At 38.4% G+C, this 25,401-nt stretch overlaps 2 protein-coding genes across 5 annotated transcripts in view; one reads left to right on the forward strand and one right to left on the reverse strand.

Moving 5' to 3' along the window:
* Positions 1–21,422, forward strand: part of CNKSR2 (connector enhancer of kinase suppressor of Ras 2) — a 291,896-nt gene extending 270,474 nt beyond the window's left edge. For all 4 annotated transcript variants that reach the window (XM_017540689.2, XM_037742810.1, XM_037742811.1 and 1 more), the window contains 2 exons: positions 16,378–16,574; positions 19,047–21,422. In XM_017540689.2, the coding sequence (XP_017396178.1) occupies positions 16,378–16,574; positions 19,047–19,262 (413 nt within the window). In that variant the 3' untranslated portion in view covers positions 19,263–21,422. The remainder of the gene's footprint in view (positions 1–16,377; positions 16,575–19,046) is intronic.
* A 3-nt stretch (positions 21,423–21,425) lies between these two features.
* On the reverse strand, positions 21,426–25,023 carry KLHL34 (kelch like family member 34). Its single transcript, XM_017540690.2, has one exon. The coding sequence runs from the start codon at positions 24,487–24,489 to the stop codon at positions 22,549–22,551; it is 1,941 nt and encodes a 646-aa protein (XP_017396179.1). The 5' UTR covers positions 24,490–25,023; the 3' UTR covers positions 21,426–22,548.
* Positions 25,024–25,401: the final 378 nt, after the last annotated feature.

Consider the following 25,401-nt stretch of genomic DNA (forward strand, 5'->3'; position numbering starts at 1 on the left):
ATATTTTGCAAAAACAGCAATGTCTCCATTAAATTCCTAGCTCCTCTTTAAGTAAACCAAATTCAGAACTAGTGAATAACTTCTTACTTTTATCCTGTATGTTCTGGCTTTTGATTTTACATCTTAGTAATAAGTTGATGTGGGTATCTGTAACCCACCCTTCTTAGCAGGTTGCCATGACAACTCCTGAGGTAAAGTACCAGTTCACTGGAGCTTCAGACTTTGTCCATGCTAAATACAAAAGCTGCATTTGATTTCAGCTTGGCCATTTCTACTGGGAGCAATGTACCACAGTTCTTTCCACTTCCCTGGCTGACTTTTTCATCACCATGGAGATCAGATCTGCCCACATAACTAAGATGTGAAACCATTCCTCATATGGCTAAAACTAAGGCCTTGGGAACCAAAGTATATTACTTTGTTAAAGAAGAGTTCCTGCTTCTGCTTTTAAAGTATTTATTGATTTCCACGAAGAGAAAACAAATTTTCTGCTGCTGAATTAAAGCTTCAAATCTTTCTCCCTATTAAAAAATAAGGAGAAAGAAAATGACATTTTCCTTAGTCAGGTTCTGGTTTTGTGTGTACTATATTCATGGTGTATATTCTGCATAGTCAATTACTAAGGAATAATCTTTCATTTCAAATTATGTGACAATATTCCTAAATAGCATTACACACATTTAATGTTTACTTGATGGTGGGCTTAAAATGTAACTTTCAATTTGGGATTTTCTAAATTTATCTCACTAAATCCAATATTAGTATCTTTTAGATTAGTTCTGCACTTCCAATAAAATTAATATGACAAGTTATTCTAGAACCTTGAGCATAAGTATACATGGACTTAAGGAAGAACTGATGTAATTTATCAGTACAAATTCAGTTATAGCATATCCATATAGATCTGATGAATTATGTATAGAAGATCATATAGTCCAGCTTTTAATATATTCTTATATATGTAAATTTGTAATGTTAGTATGTGTATATATGTGTTTGTATACACACATATAATACACACAAACACACACACATATACAAACTAGTACTACAAATAAGGTTAAAGTTCCACAGAGTTCTTTGAAGATGGCATTTGTTATAGAGATACTAAATATTTTACAGCTGCTAGTATTTTTTTTGCCACCCCCGCCCGGAAAATGGCACCAGTCAAAGGAGATGGTAGGGAGTCTTAAGTGGTGTTGGGAATCCCAAATTTACCCCTTGATTTGCGCATTCCTCAATGTGACTTAAGATGACATCTCTAGTTTCATGGTTGTGTTTTTTACTCTACAGAAGGCAACATGGTCCTTGCTTAATAAAATAGTTATAGGAATTCCAAAAGATTCTGACTTCAATAAAATATAGAATTGGTTCTTATTTTTTTAATATATTATGAATAAAGTAGCACCATAAAGGTGCCATAAATTAATTTAGAGATGGGAAACAAATTTATTAACATAAATGAATTTTTGGTTTTGTTTGCTAGCAAGAAGTTAGCAATCCATTGCAATATTTGAATACAAATTAAGTTATAGGATACAGAAAACTTTCTGACATTTCAAACATTTGAATTTTGCAAGAGAAACTCTCACTCCAATGAAGTTTCTGTATCATTCTAGTTTTCTGTAATTACACTAGTCAGTGTGAAGTTCAACATGTGATACTAAATGTTAAACACAGATATAGCTGTGAACCTTTTGCAATGGCTATGAGGTCATTTGTATTCTTCCATAAGAACATTGAGAGTCAGCATATCTCTATTTACTGAAACTTTCCTTAAAAATGTAGTCCCATATAATTTTGTCAGAAGGGAAAAATGAGAATTCATATGTAATAGGAAATTTTTAAAAAGCATATTCTTCATATGTTTTTAAATTCAATAGCATTCCATCCCAAATGTAGGATGACTTTGCTGGCCCAAAATTTAATAACCAACAATTTCCAAGATAGCTAAGATTGAATATGAAAACTCATTACTTGGCTTTTAGTTAAGATGAACATTAATGCTAATTTGTTTATATTTATGCTGTATTCCTTACAAACATGGTTTTATAGTGATTTTTACCAAACTGTTTTTCTTCTTGTCATGTACACAATACATTTTGAATGTCTAAAAATAAAATAATTTGAATGTTGGAATATGCAGATGACTTAACAATGGGAATTTTTGAGAATTGTTTATGATATAATTATTGTAGATTAGAAAATAAAAGAGAATGTAAAAATACCATGGATTAAGGTGAGAGATTAGATTTATAACAAATGTGACATAAAGAAAAAATCTTAATGATAACTGTCAATATACAATTTTAGATTCTTACAAATGTTTCTTGAATTTTCTTCTTACTTTCTTTGGCACTTGCTTTGCTGAGGAGGGTATCTTTTATTGTCCTTAAATTCAATTGGCAGTGCCCCTAAAGCAGCTCCTTTTTGCCAGAGTTGTTAATGAGCAAATGATCCCAAATGTCAGACTGGTATGCCAAGGAGGTTATTAATAAGGCATTAACATTTAGAAGTTATTGAAGGAGGAAAATCAATATTGCCATTTTTATAGTACTGCAAGCTCAGTTAGAAAGTATAAGCAGAAGTTTATTTCAAGCTTCTACAATCATAAAGAATGTTACAGTATGAGAGGAAATAATGTCTTTAGATTTTTAGCTTAAGAATCAATTATTTTCTTATTCTGCTATCAGCCCCCCCACACACATAAACAGAACCATCTTTTGTATTTTTGTTGAAAAGAATTTAGTATTTCACTTACTTTTGCAACTTGATACCTCTTTTATTCCTTAATTTAATCACGATGAATGATATGATATTGGAGCTAATACTGAAGATATTCTTCTAATAAAAATAATATTCCTACCAAAATCAAGATGGCAGTACTTTAAGGATAGAATATGAATTTAGTATAAGAGTAAGAATAGAATGGACTAGACCTATAGGACGAAAGTTCACAAAGATCTGTGTTACTGTTATTTATATAGCTATATATTCATGTATTTTAGAATATGAATATATATACATATATATACATTTATTTTAGATCAAATTTTCAAAACTTAGGAAGCTGTGCCATTGGTTGCTTCCTAAAGAAGCTGAGCAGTAAAAGCATAATTTGCATAGCGTTAAAATTTACTCACCACAGATCAAGTTAGCTGATCAGCATCATCGCAGAAGTACATAAGGGCAAAGTCCTTTGCTTACTTTGAGTGGGTTCTGATGAAGTGAACATACCAAATGTATCTCCATAACCCCAGCTCCCCAGGTACGCACACCCTTACCTGTTATTCCACCAGAATATCCAGTTTGGAAAATTCAAGTCGAGTGTGATGGACAAATTAAATAGCGTGGGTCATAGACATATAATCAGTATTCTGAAGACATTCTTACCACCCAGTCACATAAGTGAACCAAGGCTCATATAAGGTTGGAACTACTTTTCAGAGTACTTAATATGTAGGAAAGAGAATGTCCTAATAGGGTTTGAAGGACCAAAAAGAAACTATTAAAGGAAATAGGCAAGAAAACTATGTTGATAGGGTTGATCCCAGTTTGCCTTTTCATTTTGGCAGACCAGCTATAGTCACAAATGAAGTGTTGAATGATTCACTTGTTCACCAGATTGGCAGTTCTCATCACTGAGCTACTTCACATTGATTATCATTCAGGCTAAATATGATCTAATTATATTCTTTTAATACAAACATACAAGGTCGTGGTAGAAAATCCACAATTTAAAACCTGCACTGTTCACCTCTAAATATTTGGGGCTTTAAAAAAAAGTCTACTGTTTTCTGTAGGGGGTTCATTTCTCAGACTTCAGCTATGTTATCTCTATAGCTATTTCAACTGGAACTGAGAACTTTAAGGCAATTATTTTAAATTAAGTCATTATTCATCATAAAATGGATTTCAAAAGCAACCCAATCTGCCAATAGCTTGCTGTCCACCTACATTGCTAAAAGAAAACCTTACCAAGGAATGATTATTTTTACTAAAGTTATCTCATTGGAGTTCAACATTATTTTATTAATAACCTCAAAATAACATTATCTACTGAAATATTTTAAAATATGGGTGGATTAGGATGGAGAAGTCAAATATTAAGTTAAATAAAGTAGATAATTCCTGTTTTGTAGATAATTCCTGTTTTGTTGTGTGTGTGGCGGGGGGTGGGGGGTTTTGAGACGACTCTGTCGCCCAGGCTGGAGTGCAGTGGCACGATCTTGGCTCACTGCAACCTCCGCCTCCCAGGTTTAGGCAATTCACCTGCCTCAGCCTCCTGAGTAGCTGGGATTACAGGCATGCGCCACCACGCCCAGCTATTTTTTTAGTAGAGATGGGGTTTCACCATGTTGGTCAGGTTGGTCTTGAACTCCTGACCTCGTGATCCACCTGTCTCGGCCTCCCGAAGTGCTAGGATTACAGGCATGAGCCACCACACCTGGCCAATAGATAAGTCTTAACTATAAAATTTTAAGATAGAAGTGGGAAAGAGGAATACAACTATAACATAATCTTTTTGAGACGAGGCTGTCATCTTTGTATATTTATTCCTAACATTTGATATAGTATATATATACATCCATAGGCACCTATTAAACCCTTACTGAACAATATGTCTATAAAAATTATTCCCATTTTCCATTTTAAAATCTGAATGGTGACATTTGCAATGACAATATCATGTGTCAAAATTCCTTAGTACATTTTTCTGAAATATCTGTAGACACTTCATTGAAAATAAACTGGTTGTAAATTTAAATAACATATTAAGTACGTCTGTGACAATTAAATGTGAAAGATGTCTTCAGTTCTTTCTAATATATAAACTTCATTTAAAGGGTACTTTAGATCTGCCTTAATTTCAGATAGTAGTTTTTAGTGCAGATTTTTAAAAGTCAGCATGTGTGATAGACTCATGAATAAGTAATTAAGTCACAAATGCACTCTAAGGTGATAATATAACAGTATGTACATTAAGATGAAATACTACTGTCATCAGGAAATATTCCATATCTTGTGATTTATACATACAGGATGGAATTGTGGTTTGGGAATTTAGAGGAATGCTCAAATTATCTGGAAACAGTATTTTCTTATCTGTTTTGCCTATGGCTTAGGTTCATCAAATAATATTTTATTTTACCTGGAATTGCAAATTAAAGAATTCTATAGTGCTGTAAGTATAAGCACAAACTATATTACCTTTCAGTATTTATCACTTTATCTTAAAAAAGAATATCATGAAAATTTTGCTCCACATTCATAAACTAAAAATATTTTCCAACTCCTTCTCCCTGTGGTATTAAAAACTAAGCAGATAAAATTTTTAATCTAATATCCTGTCTTTTTGAAGTCAACCTTTTATGAGAAAATAGGCCCTCAAAATTTGGATAGATAATACTCAAACCACAATTGACAAGCCTCTGTTTTGGTCTGAACATTCTGAACCAAGGTATGAGCCCACTCTCTCCAATACTTACATAGAGAAAAGTAATTATCACTGTCATTTCATGGTGTTAGATATCCTTGTTTTTGAAAAAGAAACTTAAATCTAAACATATACATTTAGAAGAAGGAGAGGCTCCAGATAACTATGGTAAGTAAATAAGATTTTTCAAAATAAGCACAGAACAATTCTAGTCTTCCAGGAGTAGAATTGTGTTACTGATAGACTTGAATATCTGCTATTGGTGACCTTTATGATCTGCAAATAGCTTAAGATAAGTAGTCTTTGGCTTTACACTTAAATTTGCCCTCAAGCATGCTGATTATGGGAACTGAGTAAAATGGAACTGAGTTCTGTCTTAGAACTCAGACAGAAGTAGGAATCTTTGTAAGTGCTCATCTGGCTTAAATACTTTCTCCATTTTAAAATATTTTCTTCTCTTTCATCCATTAAACAAAATATTTCTTTTTGCCTGTTTTGTATTCACCGTTAATCATTTTCTTGCAGATATTTGTACCTCTGTCCTTATCCCCTCAATAATCTAATCCTTGGGCATTTGATTGAAGTATCATCAGCTATATTTAGCAGGTCACTAATAGAAGCCAGATTACATTTCTAAAAGTTTTGTTTCCAAATTTTCTGTTTATGCTTATTATTTGGGTGGTCAAGTTTTATTTGGGGCAATTTTGCTTTAAATTCATAAAGCAAAAAGGAAAAGAAACATCTTCCTCAAGATTTCCTATTCAATCTGTGTCTTAAGGAACTTGCATGGAAATGGAATCTCACTGGAAAAAGTCATTCTACACATGATTCAACATGGCATTACATCTGGGTTATCATTCAGATCTCCAGGAGTATAGTAACAGGGAAACAAGATCTGTTTCTTCTTAACCTAAGCTGGTGGCCTCACAATTGGAGGTTTCAGTGATGAGTAGAAGCTTAATAAATATTTGTTAAATAATATGCCAAACAGAAGCATTACTGATTTTCTTTGTGGTATCATAGATATGTTGCTGTAATTTCAAAATGTAATTGGCTAAATTCTTGGAAAACAGTGAAGTTCATTTTAACATCAGGAGTAGGAAATATTTTTATAGGTAGAATATTAGCCAAAAGAAAACAAAATAATCAAGAGTTCTATAATTTATGTTTTTTCTGCCTTTTATTTTTTTCATAGAGATGGGATCTCTCTATGTTGCCCAGGCTGGTCTCAAACTCCTGGCCTCAAGTGATCCTCCCAGCTTGGCCTCCCAAAGTGCTGGGATTACAGGCATGAGCCACTGTGCCCAGCATGTCTTTTCCTAAAAAACATACAATTTCCATTTGTTCTTTTAGAAAAAAGGAATAAAATTAGTCTGCATAATAATTTTAACTGGTTTGACTATTTTGACTATTTGTGTCAGGATAAATGAAGTTGTCCACCACAAAGGAGAAGGGTGGTAATCAGGGATTGAACACAAAGAAAAAAAGAGAAAGCCCAGTGAAAACATAAAGGGAGAGGAAAGGAAAGAGTGTTGAGAATCAGAGCAAGACTTGCAAAAAGTTAAAGACACATAAACATGAGATTCACAGAAGTCCAAGATAGAAGGGCAATACCATGAAGTAGGCTTTTGTGTTTTAGAGAGTTCATCTAAATTAGCCATATACTGGCAGCTCTTCCTGCACTTGTTTCTGACCCACCTGCTCACCAGTGCATTTATACTTAAGATTCATAATGCACATGCCAAGACATATAGTGGAATTGAGTGTAGGAGTGCCTTTGTAGTTGTTTGTTTGCCTCAAAAATAAATAGGCAATATTTAACACGACATAAAAAGTATAGCTTTAAAAATTTTAATTAAAGTTTACCAAGGCCTCTTGCATTTTGCCATAATCTCAGCAGACCAAGATATTTCCACCAGATTCCTCAGCAAAAATCTTGAAATTGTTTAAGCTGTATGATACAATGTCAGACTGGTGATGGGATTAAAAATAAAATGCTCTGTGAAGTCCCCAACCTTAGGGCTTCTGACTTAGAAACTACTTGTATATGCAGTACAAAAACTGGTGTTGGTCCAACCAGCCCTAGCCAATGCGATTGACCTGTAACAAGAAGTCTAAAACTGCAGTGGACATAAGAATCACCAGGATTTCTTGTTCAAAATGCAGATTCCTGAGTCCATACCCAGAAATTCTGATTCAATAGATGAGGTGTAGGGCCCAGAAATCTGTGTTTAACAAGTACCTCCACCCCCACCCCGCTCTAGGGAGTTATGTTCTCTTATGCTAACATACACTAACTGGTAACTAGTTGTAGCCATTTTGAAATAGTCCTCCCTCCGCCATCATGTAGGAGCTAAACTGAGGAGATGTTTCCAATCTCTTGCAGTAGAATTCAGCAATTGTGAATTGATTACCAGGGCTCTAGTTCAGTTTCGTATGGGTTAAATGGGTATTAGGGAATGTGTACTAGAAATTAAAAGGTTCGTGTAACCTTATCTCTATGTGGAAACAAAGGATGTGTTCAAAATAACTGCAAAATGTTTGAATTGCGTAGATAAATTAAGAACAGTTTAAACTTAGAAATGACCTTGTGCCCAAGGTTGGATTTCTTCTGATTTTGCTGTTTGAAATTTCATGACCTTGTGAAACGAAGTGGTAGACACTAAAGCTAGCATTCCAGTATTACAATATTCTACAAACTGAGGTTTGTTTTACTTGACCTATATATGAAGATTATTCAGTTCCCACCCCCATTTCTACAGAAAGAGTATAATATTACATACAAAAATTAGTTCTGCTGGTTTCTGAACTATGCTATATCTTGTTTTCTATATATCAGCGTTACAGGCAAGATGTGTCCCTCCCCATTTTCTAAGGGAGGACATAATGAACAACATGCTTTCTCTATTCTCTCTCGCAACTTGTTCCTTTTCTCAATATAACTCAAAAGATACTACAGGATGTTACAGATAAAAATCTGCACTAGGCTAGAGATTTCAAATGTTGCTAGTTTGTTTCTGCTGACAATATTTATTGGATTCCTTAAGATCCAAAATAAAGTGACCTAAATGGGAGTACAGTTTATTTTATCCAAATTGTTCTTAGTTTCTCAGGTCATTCAGATATATCCATCTCTTCCAGTTTCTTAACCTTAGCATGTGGCTTATGCTCAGGTGTAAAGCCACCCTTTCATCATATTCACTCTGTTTCGGCTTTTCATTTCTTGGCATTTTATATTGTTAAGCATGCGGCCTCCTCATTGGAGCAATACTAGCTAGGCCATTCCACCGTCTCACCGATTAGGACATTGTAGTATATATATCAGTTTACTCGAATACCCTTCTGGTCAGAAAACTAGAAAAGTTTGCTTCATGCTTCTTGATTGGATGAAATTGAGGAAAGATCTTGTATAGAAATACATTTTAATTTTCTCAAATGAAATGGTCATTTTATATGTGTATGGAGAATATTTTTAACATAAACTTTTCTGATTAAAACTATAGATGTACATATACAAGTATAGTGGTGGGAAAAGGTTTTTCTTCACTGTGTGTTATTATGTGTATTTGGGAGATTAACATTTCCAGACAACCAAGCTTAAAGCAAAAGGTATCCCATTTATGGCCAGGTAGACGTGCATGCCAACAGAAAGACATTGTATTAAAACCATATGCAATTCTAGCCATATTTTTCTACTTTCTCTTCATGGGTATTGCATGATGGTATTTCTAATACAAATACTAATATGCTTTGGAAATAATGGCACTCGCAGGTCTTTCATCATATTGTATCACTGCTTTATCATATTAGGCTAATACACTGCGAGAGTTGGTAGAACCTCTCCATGCCAAATCGGATCCACTTCTGTTGGCACTCAACCCATTGGACTCACAGATTGATAAGCTAATGTTTAGAGAATTTAGATCGGAGAGAGTCGGCACGTCACAGACTCAACATCAACCTCTTGCAAGCAACTAAAATGGCCTCATCCTTGCTGTTTATAACAGAAAACAGACTTGTAAAAAGCTTAGATCATCAAGTGTTTTGGATTGGGGGCCTCCCAAAGGGATATAAGTGGGGCAGGCCACTCTTAAGAAGAATGCGAGCTTTCTACATTGGGACTAGCATAAGATCAAAGCCAATCAAGATGGAGCACAGTAACAGAAAACTGCGGTTTCTATGGGAGAACAGAAGGGGAAAGGGTCTTAACTGGGAAAGGGCTCTGTGTGGTGACACCTCAGTTGTGTTCTCCTGACACCAGGAAAAGAGAGGGATCAGCTTCAATAACTAGAAAATCCTGGCTGTTTAATGAACTCTTTGGTGGCCTCTTTTAAGGCAAAGCAGAGAAAGCAAATTATGTATTAAGTGTATTTTGCATTTTTAAAATTTGACGTGCTGTATTGTACTAAATTAAGTGTAATCTATTAAGGCAAGGTATACACAATGTGCTCTGAAACTTAATATGTTTATTCTATTATAAAGTGTATTCAGGTACAACACAGAGACTGCTTTCGGTGACATTAATGAAGAAAATTTCTCATGCCAGGCTTTATTATAGAATCCTCAGCTAAAATCCTAACTTTCTCCTTATTTCTTGGCACTTGTACACAAGTGGTGTTACCTCTTAGGGCAGGCATGAGCTATTCTTTTCTGTAAAATATTTTGAATCTATAGGCTGTGGGTTTCATTTTTGAAAAAGTATTTTGTCTGGATGTCTTTCAAACTAGCTTCAGATATTATTTAATACTATGTAACTGGGTAGTCCCCTATGACTCAATCAGTATTGCTTATTTTTCTTCTGTAGTGGATGTGAAATTTTTTTTAGTTGGATAAGATACACTGTAATAATTTTAATGCTAATTAATGGATATTTCATACTGTGCAATGAACAGTTAATTTAACACTGTATTTTGAAATGTTTTTTTCTTCCTGTCACCGCAGTGTGTGGTATTGCATAATGTGAATACCTGTAAAAATATAAATTACTTAAAAATAAAAATATGACCAATTGGTATCAGATCGTTTCAGATAGCTAAATAATTTGCTAAGTATGCTTGATAGTAAATATCTTTCTAAAAAGAAGTAATCAATGCTTCTTTCTCACAAATGGAATTTGTGTCTGTGAATAAAATCACATTGATCTGCCTTACAATTGCCTCTGTGCTCTAACCATTTTAATGTGTTTTTTAAAAATACATACATATATATATATATTTATTTATATATATATATATATAAAATAGTTCTGGTATATAGAAATATATCAAAAAACATTTTATTGGCATTTAATATTTATGGGATTGTGTTGGGTCATTTTCCCTGTTTAAGTCATAGTAAAATTTTGTGATCTGAAGAATTTTTTTTCTCATTAAGGAATATAGTGACTCCACATTAATTTTCAAATACAATCATCTCTTAGCTTTAGTTTTAAACTATCTCCTTTATGAGTTCCTGTCTGAGAGCCAAGCACTTTTACTTCCATATTCCTAGTGGTTAAATTTTCTAAATTCTACAGGTAAGCCTAAACTCTCACATTTATATTTTTGATTGTCCTTCAAAGAACCTTCCCTTCTTTGGGGCAATAAATCAATGCTAAGAACACCAAGATTTTGCCATCTGGACTACTTGTCATAAAAACTACTGTAATGCCCTGAAAATTCAACCACTGTGATGTATTTTTATCATTAAACCACATAATTTTGCAGAAATTATATGTTTAGATACATATAGAATAAACTTTAGCTATATTTCTTTTGTCACATCTTTATAGAGCAAGATTTAGTGTTGTAAGGAAGAAATTGACAGACACAAGTACTTGATTTCAGTGAAGCACATTACCATTCTTACAAGGATGGGCTTTACATGTTCTTTAAAAAGACACTTAGCAAATGTTGGTGAAGTCACTCAAACTGGCCTTTTAAGAGAAAGGGTTTTTTCTCACTAAAATAGCTGTCTTTCAGCAGAGAAATTATTGCCCAATAGTAACGTTTGTGTACATATGAAACAAGTAGTTGATTACAAAGGGAGGACTAAAAGCCAGCTTTTAAAATCTTACGCTTTTTTCTGATATAACAAACTACCCTCCCCAACCCCAGGTTTATAATTGATTTATATAAAAGCATTAAGAGAGCTAGTATTTAATTACAAACATTCAAATTATAGTATAAACCCCTGAATACTTAATCATCTTTGTCATAAAACCTGCAAAGACATTAAGTCCATTAAAAGTTTGTCACCTTACATATAAATAAGTTATTCATTGTGGCATGCTAGTAAATTCATATTCATAGAAAATATTCGGGTGTTCTCAATGCAAATGTTAATTGCCTTCTGTGACAAGAATAGTGTTTCACATACTTGATATCATTAGCCTGGATGCCTTAAAGCGCTCTGCCACCATACAAGAATGAATGTCTCTCAAATCTGACTATGTCCAGCCTCCTCTCCCATTTGTGATTTAATCTTTCCCAACCTTCTGGGCTCATTACACAGCTATATTGCAGAAGGAACAACTGTTTCCACAAGGATGTCATTATCCAATTTTACCAGATCACAGATCCCTTCCAAAATATGTACCAGAACTCATTATCCATCATTGGTTTCATTCTTCAAGAGCCCAATCAGTTTACTTATTTGTTTTGTTTTCATTTTTTATGCTCCTTCAACATTGTCATTGCAGGGATGGGAAAATGGGGAGAATAATAGAGTAAAATTTTAGGTTGCCAAGTTTCATGAACAATATTATGCAATAGACTGTCCTAATAATTACACAGTCACCTGTTAGGGAACACTCTTTGGAGTAGTTCTTGTATAAATTAAAGAAAACCATCACTCTGTTTGAATGTGTTGGGTTGCATGAGGCACTGTGCCAGGTAGAAGAATGGGAAATGCAAATAAGTGGGACAAATTCCACTCGTGGAAAAGTCACAGTCTAAGTCTCTGAAGTAGGGCACACAAGGGTCCGTTAAGGTACAGGAAGAAAAAACATTGGAATTTTTCCTTGGGTTTTATCTCTCATCCTTTTGAATTTCTTTCTGTGTGTGTTTTATAACATCTATCTATTACTATAGAGTAACACATATATATAAGTTTCTGTTCTATAAAACAGAAGTGTTTTAGCTAAGAGTGTGCAATCAGAAAAAGCTTGGAAACCACTGAGCCTGAATGTAAGAAATACATCAACCAAAGACTTTTTGGCATTTGAGAAATGCATTATTATCTTCTAATAAGATATTTGCAAGAGAGTCCATCAAACTGATATTTTTCATTAGCTATTCTTTTCTTTGAGCTTTCATTTGTCACTTACTACCTAGAGGTCATAGGCAACCTGAAAAAAAAGGCAATGATGCTCACTACATCCCTAGATTCACAATATTTCATAATTGAGCAGAATATAAAAGGGACAATAAAGAGGATCTTCTTTCACCCCGTCAAGTATGACACAGCCATAAATGATACTCCCTTGGCACAGAATACAAGTTAATTCATCAATAACTTAATTATGATCCTCAAATCCATCAGTCAATGAAATTTTATGTAGGAAAGAAAATTTTATATGCACTATTTGCTTCAATAAAATCGGAATTTAAAAGTATGTAATCTGACACAGGACTAATTTACATGTTGTAAACCTAAATATAATTTGGGGGAAGTTTATTTCTGCATAGGTCCAGATTTCCTGAATAAATTAGATACAGATTAAAATTTCATTATAGCAGTGATACAGTTCCTCATTAGGAATCACAGAAGGTTCCTATATATGTCCTGAGATTTGAATGTGGTCTCTACACTTTGCCAACTTTCAGAAAACATTCATTCAAATTGCAAAAGAGCTGGTTTTCAGCCAGTGTTCCAATGGCTGTACTGGCACATTGAAAGAAAGTCAATAAGGAAGCAGACATCACCAAGTGCTTGCCTCCTCTTCCAAAGCAAGCCTCTTCTAAAAGAAGAAAAAGCAAGGGTTGAAAAAAGAGAGAAGCCTGAAGAGAAGTGAGAAGCAGATGAAGAAGAGGGCAAAAAAAGAAGAAAATAAAGGTGCTTTCATATTTTCAGTTGCAACAGTAGTCCCAATTGACTTAATTTTATTCATCTGAGAAAAATCAAGGAAACCAATTGAAAATTATAAAAGAAAATAAAGGTCTGTTTTTGTCTTGAATGTTGAGTTCTGTGTTGTTTTGACTGTTGAGCACACTGAATCAGATTTATAGTGTGACTCTGCCCCTACCAACCCCTCCTGCTTTGAAAATAAAAAGACTCTTTGTCTAGTCTTAAAATGTTAAGTAATTGGTGGCATTTCGTGGTAGCCTGGCATCTCAGTCCCTTGTCCTTATTCATCCCACTACTCTGTCTTGTGTAGTGTATGTGAATGACGTGTAGGGGATGGGGGGAGGGAGTGGCTTACTTATCTCTGATAGGAGCCACACTATCCCATTACTATACTTGGAAATGTTACAGTGTTCTGTCTCATTGTGATTCCTGTTCAAATGTGCTGCCCAGAGATAAATCCATACTCAATTCTTTTTACAGCTGTCAAACCAGATTCTTTGTAGAATTATGTTGTCTTTTGATTGAATGCTTTTCTCCCCCATAAGAGCAAGAAGGGGGGAAAACTTTCAGTTTTTATTGTTTAATACCTATGTATGTCGCTTTATATATTGAATTTTCACTCATTCTTCTTAAAGTAGAACTACATTGAAATTCTGTAAAATCAGTCTTCTGCCCCAGTATTTCACAAACTTTAAGAACTGACAGAAAACTGGGTCAAAATGTTTTTTTAAACAAAATATATACACTCTTCTACAATGTTAGGTAATATGGAGGAAGGCTCTTTTAAAATAAAAATTCACTATATAAAAATACTTCTGCCTCCCTTAAATCCTAAAACTAAAATCCGAATCCCTTTTTCCTTCACCTTCTTTTGAGAACCAAAAAAACTAATAATACATTAGGCCACCTGATACCTTAACTACTATAATTCACATCTGTTAGGCCTCCCATTTTCTACCCCACCCTCTGCTCTATGAAATTACATCTGGCTTTAGATGCAGTATTGCCTTGAGGAAAAAAAGAATGTGATAACTATTATATAATTCCTCGGGGTTCCTTACTGGTCTATGATTTTATGAAATAGACTTATACTGTTTAAATGTGTCCTTGTTTTTACAACTCCATTTAGTTATTCTAAATGGTTGTATGATTTTGTGCCTTCCTTGTTCCAAATCATTCTCAGTTAAGATTCCCTATCTTGCTTCCATTTTGTTCATAACCCACAAAGAAGTTTCTCCTTTTTACAGTCTTCCATCCCCCATCCCACAAAATCCTCTAGGTATTGAATATATTCAGTGATGGGCCAACAGAGAATTTAAAAGTTGTTATTTAAAAAGATTTTTGTATTTTTAGATCATAGTTCTAACTTAGATATATGGTTAAGAATTTAAAATTCATCACAGAGGACTTAGTGATAGCATGTGCTCATGAAAACAAGAAACTTTCTAATAGAAGGACTCGATGACTATACGTATCATTAGTTTGTAACTTCAGTAGCAGAGCCAAAAGTTGAATGTGTAATGTAAATAAAGCTAAGTTTTAATCCTAAAAATGATCTTTTTAGGTTAAGGTACATTTTGGGCTTTGTTGACAGTTTTAGATACAGTCATTTTTAAAATTTTTTTGCATGCTGCATTTTAAGGAAGTCTCACATTCTTTGGCATCTACCACTAAATACACATTTCAAATGATAACTGAAAAGAATTGGCAGTATAGAATTCTTGTTAAAATCGTGGGTTCTGGGGTCAGACTGCCCACATGTAAGTCTAGCTCCACCACTTTCTGAGTATGACTTTGAACAAGATACTGCCTTGCTGTAGATGAAGATCAAATAGATCTCCTCTTAGTATTGTTGTGAGGATTAAATGAGATCATAAAGATTAAGCATTTACCCTGCTGTCTGGCACATCTAAATGTTAAATGGTATCAGTACCAATTAGGGAATCTTTTTTTGAAACTATGTCAGAAAGCCTAAAATATTCGCATGGACCATGGTGGAAATGAACATTTCAGATTCACTCTTTGGGCCAATATAATTACTTAAATATGTCTCCTTGAGAAGGACATGACATTAGTGTTCAGGCAATTAAAAAACAAGATGGGAGTTTTATTTGTTCAGCTATGTCTAAGATCCTTATTGAGCCAGCTCTCATTTTTTTCTCAAAAATATTTAACTGGAGGATTTTCTCCTCAGGTCTTACAAATACTAAGTAGCTTCTCTTAGCACATGCCAGATTTTCCCTCTATATTTGCATGTAAACATATTCCCATATTTCATTTTAAATTTCATCTTAAAATATAGGTAATTTATGATCAATTACTATATTTACAATGTACAAGGCATTACTATGGCAGTCACATGAAACCTAATAATCCTCTGTGGCACAACTGGAAGATTTTTATAATCAAATATACTCTATTGAATGCCATTCTTATGAGGTCTGGAAAAATGTAAAAATCAGTTCATTCAGTATTGCTAAACCAGGTGAGCTCTATTAATCAGCATTTCAATGCTTAGCATAATGATAAGGGATATTCATTAATGTTTTAAAATATAATGTGCAGGATTGTTTCCATGTTGTGTGCCTTTTGTATTCTAATTCTTTGAACTTGCTGGACTCAAGATATGTATGGTGATTTGCTATCAAGAGAATATTTGGTTAATCAAAGAATCCTATTTGATCATTCTAAAACAACTAGCTGCCTGTAGCTAATGTTACACAATGTAACTAGCAGCTGTGTGTTTTTGTTGTTGTTTTTTAATATAATAGTGTTTTCACATTCATTATACTGTTTTTCGATAGTTTTGATTTTTAAATAAATTTTGGGGGTGTCAAATAACTTTATTACAATGAATTCATTTCTCTGTCTCTTTTTTTTTTTGGACATTGCAGGTGAAAGTAGAGAAGAAAAGTTAGGAGACTCATTGCAAGATTTATACAGGGCACTGGAGCAAGCCAGTCTGTCACCACTAGGAGAACATCGTATTTCAACCAAGATGGAATACAAGCTATCATTTATAAAAAGATGTAATGATCCTGTAATGAATGAAAAACTACACAGGCTGAGAATTCTCAAAAGCACTTTAAAGGTAAGACAAGAAATAGGACAAATTTCTTCGAAGAGATTCATTCTTAAAATGGATTATCAGATACTGTAAGTTAAGAAATACAAACTGTGGTCTGGGGAGAGGAAGAGTTAAACAGTAGGAACCTGAGTCTGAGCTGTTTCTATGTCATAATAAGTATATTGGTAAAGAGGAGATCATCTTAACTTTTCATTAATGTCTCAAAGCACTGACTAAATGTTATGTTACTCAGTTCTAGGAGAAAACAGGATGTGATTAAAATTGTTTTCCAAAAATGCAGGGCTGGTGTTATTCCTCAGTCTATAGATTTTCTAACATAAAAATACCATGTAGTGTAATTATTAGCATTACTGAAAGAACACAGCATGCATGCAGAATGCAACAGTGGGTACTAAAAGAGTTTGAGGTATTCCGTGGTTGTTTCCTCCATGAACTACAGTGCATTTGGGGTGATTTGTGCTCTATGTGGAAATTTTATCATTCTTCTGTTTACATTATCAGTTCCCAACTTACATGTTACCTTCCTATTATACATTTCTGTAAGTGCTTACATTGTCTCTAGTCTCCTTATCATCTACCCCCAAGTTGGGGAGGAGGTGGTGAGGACAGGATAGCAGAGAGGCAGGAAGTTGGAGAGGGAGGCAGACAAGTGAGCCCTGCTCACTGTGTGTGGGGGAGGTTGAAGAGAAGGCCCAATCGCACAAGCCATCCGAGCAGGCCCTGTGCCTTTAAAATACAAAAACAGAAAATAACTATCATACATAGTATGTGCTGTAGTAATTTCAGGAAACAAAAGGTCAAAGGGCTTCTTTGGGAAATATTTCAGATCCATAGCATGCTGCTGAGGTTTTGTAATTTTGAAATATAGGTGAGTACCAAAGAGACAGACAAACTAGAAAATGATCTGAAAAAAAATTCAGATAGCAAGCAGCGAAGTTTTCAGAGTCCATTGGCTTTTAATTGGTAGTCATGCAAATACTACTGCAAATCCAAGGGACAATTTAATGGACTTTTAGGAAGAGCAGGATTTTGGAGAGTGCTATAATAGTCATAAGAATTGTTCCAGTGACTAATCCTACTCCAAAGATATCATCACCCTCCCACCTTTTATAGAGCCTCTCCGCTTCCCCCATTCGGTTCTAAACTGCCTAGTTTAGAAGGCAGGCAGGCAGGCATTTTGAAGCAAGTTAGATTCATGGATCTTAAAGACCTCTTTTTCTCCTTCTGTCTGACAGCCCCCTTTCCCCTGTCTTTTATGCTCTGTAGAGTCCCCCAAGGTATTTTCTTCCAGTCACAAAATATATGGCTACTGCCGATGTTCATTTCAGTAAGTATTGATGAATCACCAGCTACATGAACACTGTGCTCAGTTCTCTGGGGCCAAGAATGATAATGAAAAGTCACTGTAAAACAATGTCCCTCATTGGTACAAATGAACTGCAGAACCCTATGCTTTTTGGCATGGAAAATTAATAGGGAAGGAATTCCTTCATTAGGGAAGGACAGCTGACCAAGCAACCCTGGATGTGTCTAGTTCCTGAAGTTTTAACAGGCGCCCTCACCAAGCGCACATCTGAAATCTCACCACAGGCAATTCACAACATCCTCAGTCCCAGCCCTCTTCCATATTCTGCCAGACCAACAAGCATCCTGCTGTCTTTGCCTCCCAACTCTGGCTGGCCCAGAGGTGTGTGCCTTACTTCCTGCAAAACATCTTTTACACTTCCCTAAGCTTTGCTTCGGTCCCTAAAACGTAGGACTGAGCTGCTCAGACTGTTTTAACCCCTACTCCGCCATCCCACCTTCCACCTGGGAGATTCTCATCTTCCCCAGGTGATAGTTTTAACTTAGTGAGTTATACCAAAATGAAGCTTAGTCTTCAGCTGAGACCCAGCTTCCAACATGGAAGGGAGAGCACCCATTCTCCATTACAGGCCCCCAGTGCTATAGAAAGAGAGCCATAACATTCACACAGCAAGAATTATGTATTTCTGTTAACAGGGGGCCATGCTCATTCTTATTCAAGTAGCAGAAGCTTGAATAAGAAGCTCTCCACACAGCAGGAGAGATAGAACACATGCCAAAGTAACTCAAGAGATACAATATGACAAATGTACTCAGTGGCAGTGATGGAGTAGTAAAGGGCATATATGAGGGAGAAAACTTTCCAGATGTTTAAGGACAGCTTGAAGAAATGAGAGGCTTTTGAACTGGATCTTAAAGAATGAAAAAGTTTTCCATAGGAGAGAGGGCAAAAGGACAGGCAAAGAGAAAAAGCAAACCATACAGTGACCAAAAGGAGGCATTTCTCAGGTATAGAGAAAAGTACACCAGGAAGTGAGTCTAAAGAGCTGGGTGTGAGTATCCAAAACTATTTCTTATGGACTTCTTAAATATTTTGCCTATTAACTTTTTATTTTAAACTTGAATAAAACTGTGTCCCAGTCTTAACTGTTGAATCCTTTTTCTTTTCAGGCCAGAGAAGGGGAAGTAGCCATTATCGACAAAGTCCTAGACAATCCAGACTTGACATCTAAAGAATTCCAACAATGGAAGCAGATGTACCTCGACCTTTTCTTGGATATCTGTCAAAATACCACCTCAAATGACCCACTGAGTATTTCTTCTGAAGTAGATGTGATCACTTCCTCTCTAACACACACTCATTCATACATTGAAACGCATGTCTAAGTGTATTCTGCCTTCAGGCTGTCTAGTACCTGCTGGTACTCTGAACAAGTATATAAAGTAGTTTTTATATCAATGTGTGGAACACTTGACAAGCTATACTTTAATGTTATCAAACTATATGAAACAAACCATATATGGTCACAATAGCACTATCTTTAATGAGCATTTGTATGTTTTATATGCAATCAGTGCTCAGCTTATGTTTACCATGTGCAAAATCAACTGTCTTTAATGACTTAAAATTAACTTTTGCAAACAATTCTAAATACAGGTGGTCTTCAAGTAGTAAAACCACAAAAGTCAGTTTTCTATCTATGGTCATCTTTTCTCCCTTTAAGTTAATTTTATATAAACAAGACTTCAAAAGTAAATCACATTTTTTGAGGTACAGACATCCTTGTGGGTGGGAAAGAATTTAAACCTTTTTTATATTTATTAAAATGTTCTAAGAATTTTCTTAAACATTGCACAACATTTAATGCTGTAGTTTTATTTTTGTGAAATGTAGATGCACATACAAGAGCTAAGCAAAATAGAAGAGCATCGACATAAGAAAAGTTCAGGTATCTAACATTCGTCTTAATAGTCTATTAACTTGTGAAAACTAGTTAATGGAAATATTATTCCAAATCTATGAGAACACTTGGTGTATCAGGGCAAAGCTTTGTAAGATGTTTTTGTAACTAAGACCAAAATTGAAGATAGAGCTGCTTTATTTTCTTGGTTTAAATCTTCCTTTATTTTTGTAGTGATGAGATGCTGATTGTGTACAGAAGAATTTGAGAGGGGATTTTTAAAAACTGACTTAACTCACCCAGAAAGGCAGCTAACAGCTATATATATATATATATAATTAATTTCAGCCCAAACTCATCTTTTTAAACTCCAACTCTTAAAAGACAACAAGGTATAAACTGAAATGAATCAACTTTCCACTTAGTTTCCAATTTTCCCCTAGTCCACTAATTAAACTTATGTAATTATACTTCAGGCAGGGAAGTACAATATGTTTAGTTACAGGCTGATATGTGTTATAAAAAACAACATTGAAAAATAAAAATGTACTTCCCTACTAAGGAGCAAGAGGGTGATGGTCATTCAGAGAGATGTCACATTGAATTATGAGAGAAACAATTTACAGGTTTTTTCCTAGCTTCATGTTCTATAGAGTGGATGAAGTCTAAGAAAAAGTCCTCTTTATATATTTCCATTTATAAGCGTCTTGTTTTTGAAAGTGATCACAGCATGAAAATGACTGTGCTGCTTTTTAGTGTCTGGCTGCATAACGTACAAGTCACAATTTGCTGTTTCTTCAGGAGGAGAAAGGGAACCTCCTTTACTATTCTATATCCTAAAATCTACTTCTAATCAGCTTTATACTGTTGCCTGTACAGCTCAGTGAATGTACTTTCATCCTTAAGAGTTCAGATATATGCCAGTGAATATTTTTGCTGTAGAGGAGAAAGTAAAAACTCCACAGCGGGGATCTTTTTCTTTGCTTTTGAAACCACCATTGAATCACTATAGTTTTGCAGACTTTGCACAACTGTACAGGAGAGTGGCCTTTCTACAGCACATTTTCAGTATCCTATATTTAGTCAAAATGGATGAGAAATCATGTATTAATGTTTGTATGGAATTTTGGGTCCAGTGTAATATTTTTATCATTTAAAAAGAACTCTATTTGTAAAAACATTTATTTACTGCATGGATATTGATGCACATTAAATTTGTGGGATTTTGTATATGTAAAAAAACAAAACAAAACAAAAAACCTCTTGTCCTAAAATGAAATGTGCTTGTTACAGGTGTTTAGACTTATTGATGTTTACTAGACCAAATGTGTATGTTCACTTAAAAATTTATGTACCTGATGGATGTGTCATGAATACAGTGGCCAGGTTGTGGCCTGTAAACAGCAAGCTGTTGATGGGAAGACTAGCTCTGTTGCTACTAAGCAGCTTTTACTTTTGTAAAGTCAGCTCTGTTGTTTACATGGCAAAAATTAAACTAATGAATTTGACAAGACTCATGGCTAGCCTAGCATGAAAGAGACCTTTTAACACTATATAATATCTGTACATTTTATTGCATTCGTTTCAAATCTAGGAGAGAGGCAGCACTGTAAACTGAAGTCAAATAAATTCAGCTCTTAATGAATCATTATAAAGCACCTACTTTATTCATGCAAAGTCCTTACCACATTTCTTTGTGACCTAATTACACAGCCACCACCCTCCACCCCAATTCTGGGTTCTAACTTTGCTGCCTCATTGGTGATACAAGCCAAAAGCGGCATCTCTTCAGTGTATACAAGTATCTTATCTAAGACCCTGAAAAATCAAGCTGGTTTCCCATTTACCTGACACGAACTTGAAAACTACCTATTCCTCTTTCCTTTCTCTGTGATTCTTTTAGAGGAAGTAGGGGTAACCACCAAAAATTAATTATTTTTTACAAATGTAATCTACAGTATGTCTGCAGAATGAACATTTAAAAGAGTATAAATCAGTTTTTGTTTTGTTTTCATCAGACATTCGACTTTACCAGAGGAGCCTAATTATTATGACTAAGGGTTGATGAGATGTGACTTAAAACCAGTGAGCTGTCTAAAATCAGGGCAAAGGCAGCCTAGGGTAGGCACTGGAGACAGAAAAATTTAAGGATACTTTCTAGAAAAAAACATGCTTCAGAGTTTTTTTCCTCTCAGTTCCATATTTATATCAAACCATCAAAGCAGAACTTTAACCATGGCTCCGGATCATAAAATCATAGTTCCCCTTACAATGATTTCATGGTATTTAACCAAGGCACTCTCCTTTCACTATTTATTCAGATAATGCCATCTCCTAGGACTTAATTAGAGTCTTTATAGCCAACAATTTTCTGAGTTTTGTATAAACTTCCTGTGGTACATTTTTTGGCCTTTTTTTTTTTGGCACAGAAATAATCACTGTTTTGCATCTAGGGAAACACTTTAAGAGGTAAAATAAGGTCATATTTTATTTGTGAAAGTTCTCTAGCCTTGCGTGAGCCTTTCTAAAAATTTTCTTTCACCAGCTCACTGAAGCTGATTCATATAGCCTTCTATTTGACCCCTCCTGTCTCCCATTCTCAGCTCAAGGAGAAATGTTTCTCTTTGCCCAAGGCCTTGTCTGTCTCGTTAACCTTCAGAAGCCACTCTGCTCCCAGAGTCCCTTTTTTAGAAAAAGCCCATCCGTTGCTCTGTAAGACTAGCCAAGCGCGACTTTCTCTTCCATTGCGGAAGGAAACTGGACTGACCCATTCAGCCCAGCAGTAAATCTAGCGCCTCTCCAGGCTCTCCCTCCCTCTCCTCGTCCCCACTCTCAGCCAGCTGCAGCACTGCGCACTGCAAGCCGCTCCAGGCCCAGGGCAGCGCACAGCCAATGTCCTCCCAACGGTCCAGGTCGAGGTCGTAGCCCACTACGTTACGGGTAGGCACCTGGCGCGAGTCCCGCCACTTGAGGCCGCCCAGCAGCAACGCTGTCTCCTCCACCACCGCCAGCCCATAGCAGAAGCGGTCGTAGGGTAGCGGCCGCAGCCGAGTCCACTGGTCGGCGCCGGGGTCGTAGCGCTCGATCTCAGAGAAGGGCTCGTATCGCCCCAGAAAAGCAAACACCGCGCCGCGCAGCACTGCCATGTGGTGCCCGAAACGTGCGGTGCCCATGGGCGCCCTCTTGCTCCAAGCCTGCTCATCAGGGCCCAGGACGTATAAGTCCCGGAGGCTGCTCCCGCCGCCCTCGCCTCTCCCTGCCTTGCCCCCGGAGATGTACACAACACCGCGGTCCCCGATGGCCCCTGCGTGACCGTGCAGAGCCCGTGGCAGTGCCCCAGCCGCCATCCAGCGGTCCCGACGCAGGTCGTACAACTCCACCGAGGCCAGTGCTTCACCGCCCGTGCCCAGACCCCCGACAGCCAAGAGCCTCTCGCCCACCGCGCCACACCAGAAATGGGCCCGCGCTTCCCTCATGGCGGGCACTTCCGTCCAAGCGTGGAAGCGAGGGTCGTAACGGTGCACTTGCGCCGTGACCACTCGCGGGCCGTCGGTCGGGGTAGAGGATGCACTGCCGGAAGGGCTCTCCCCACCCAGGACAAACAGGAAGTTGCCCGCGGTGCACACACTGTGACCCAGCAGCGGTGTGGGTAGCTGCGTAAGGCTGCGCCAGCGGTGATTGTACACATCGAAGGCCACCACGTTCTGGGTGAGCTCCCACTCCTCCTCCTCCTCCTCCTCCTCCTCCAACTCTTCCTCTTCTTCCTCTTCAGGCTCTGGGGCAGCGACTCGGCCCCTAGCTGCCCCCTGAGGGACCACGACCTCCTCAATCACCACCTCCCGTGCCCTACGTCCCCCCACCAACAAGATGCGGGTCTGGGGGCTCCGGATGCTGGTCTGCTCGCTCTGCATGAGCGGTTGGCGGGAGGGTGCCGTGTGGTAGTTGAGGGCCTGGATGATGAGGCCCTTGACCCGGGCGGGCAGCACGAGGCCGGAACCCGAGTACACGCGCCGCAATACCTCAGCCGGAACTAGGCAAAAGCGTACACGCTCCAGCAACTCTGTGCAGTGCGCCAGGCGCTCAGCTGCGGGGTCCTGCTGCAGCCAAGCCAACGCCAGGCCCAGCAGCCGGGCCTCTGGCACCCGTGCCACGTCGGGGGCACCCAGTACAGTCCTCAGGGATGTAGGGTTGAGCTCCAGCAGTCCCGCGGGGCCCGCCCCCCGCTCCAGCAGCTCCCGCAAGTGGCGCACGATGCAGCGCTCAGCCGCGTCCAGCGTGTGAGCCAGGCCAAAGCGCGCCGCCACGTTGGCGGCGAAGCAGCAGTTCTCTGGAGCCAGCTGGCGCTCCAGGTAGCGCCCACAGAGCCCCAGGGCCTCAGTGACCTGCAGGTAGCTGGCGGCCTCCAGAGTGTCCTCTACAGTGTCCATGGAGAGCGACAGCCAGGCAGTGTAGATGAAGTCCAGCAGGCGCTGCAGGCCGCCTGCTGATGGCACGTGCAGGTGGATCACTCGCGCCCGGGATTCCTGGGTGTGGCTCTTGAACAGGGCCCTGAAGTAGTCACTGGAGCACGCCAGGAGCGACCTGTGCGCCGGGAATTCGCTGCCCTCAGTCTCCAGTGTCACGTCGCACAGGAAGCCCTCGGCGCGCAGGGTCTGGTAGCCGGTGAGCAGCGTGCCGCCATGAGCTTTGCAGTAAGACAGGAAATAACTCATTCTGCCCAGGGCGGGAAGCGACCTGGCGGGACCTGAGGTCTGCTGGGAGGGGCCTGAGGCATCCCGGGGCAAGACACTCCCGGGACCCCCGCGTGAGCCACAAAGCCCCTAGCAGGGGCCCATTTCTGCCTGCTCAGTTTAAAGCCCAGGCTCCTTCATCCAGACCTGTAGATCGCCCGGTGCCCCTCTCAGAGTAGATCCAGTCTGGAAACGGTTTCCGGAGGCCCTTGGTAACGGAGGGCGCGGAATTTGGAGGCTTCCGGGGAGTGTGAGGCTTGGTTTCCACCACTGCGAGGCTTCCAGCGCATTGCCCAAAGTCCCCTCCCCGGCCCAGTGTGGAGAACCAACACCTGCAGCCCAGGGGCGGCGGTGGCCGCACACCATCACTCGGAAGAACCGAGCTGCCTGTGGACTCCGGGGGTGCGGGATCGACGACGGCGCAAATACAGCGTCCTGGGAGTGCAGGGCGAGGACTCTGACCTCTGGGGGGTGGACGAGGAAGACCGGTTCTGCGGGCACCCGCGAAGGCCGGGGACAACTGGTTACGGGGCAGTGGGGGGCGGGGTGAGCTTGTTCCGCGCGGAGGATCAAATCAAAGCCTGGGGGATTAGGAAGGGGAGGGCGCAGGTCAGAGCGGAGGGTCAGAGGCGTGATTGGGCGCCGCACATAATATGCTGGTAGCTCACAGAGACAGGAATAGCGCGCCGCCTCGGCCTCCCGGGCGCGCCCCGCCCGGCGCCCGGTATGCTGGCCGCGAACCGAGGGCACCGGCGCAGGAGAAGCGGCCCGGGCCAAGGGCTTGACTCCAGTGACCCTACTGGCCACCAGTGTAACCAGAGGGTCCCAGGAACCCGGCTGGGGTTGCGGGAGCCGGAGTTCACTGCAGCCCCTGGCCCGGTAATGTTCGCGGAG

The sequence above is a fragment of the Cebus imitator genome, unplaced genomic scaffold, assembly GCF_001604975.1.
Source record: "Cebus imitator isolate Cc_AM_T3 unplaced genomic scaffold, Cebus_imitator-1.0 Scaffold128, whole genome shotgun sequence".
NCBI classification, from domain to species: Eukaryota; Metazoa; Chordata; class Mammalia; order Primates; family Cebidae; genus Cebus; species Cebus imitator.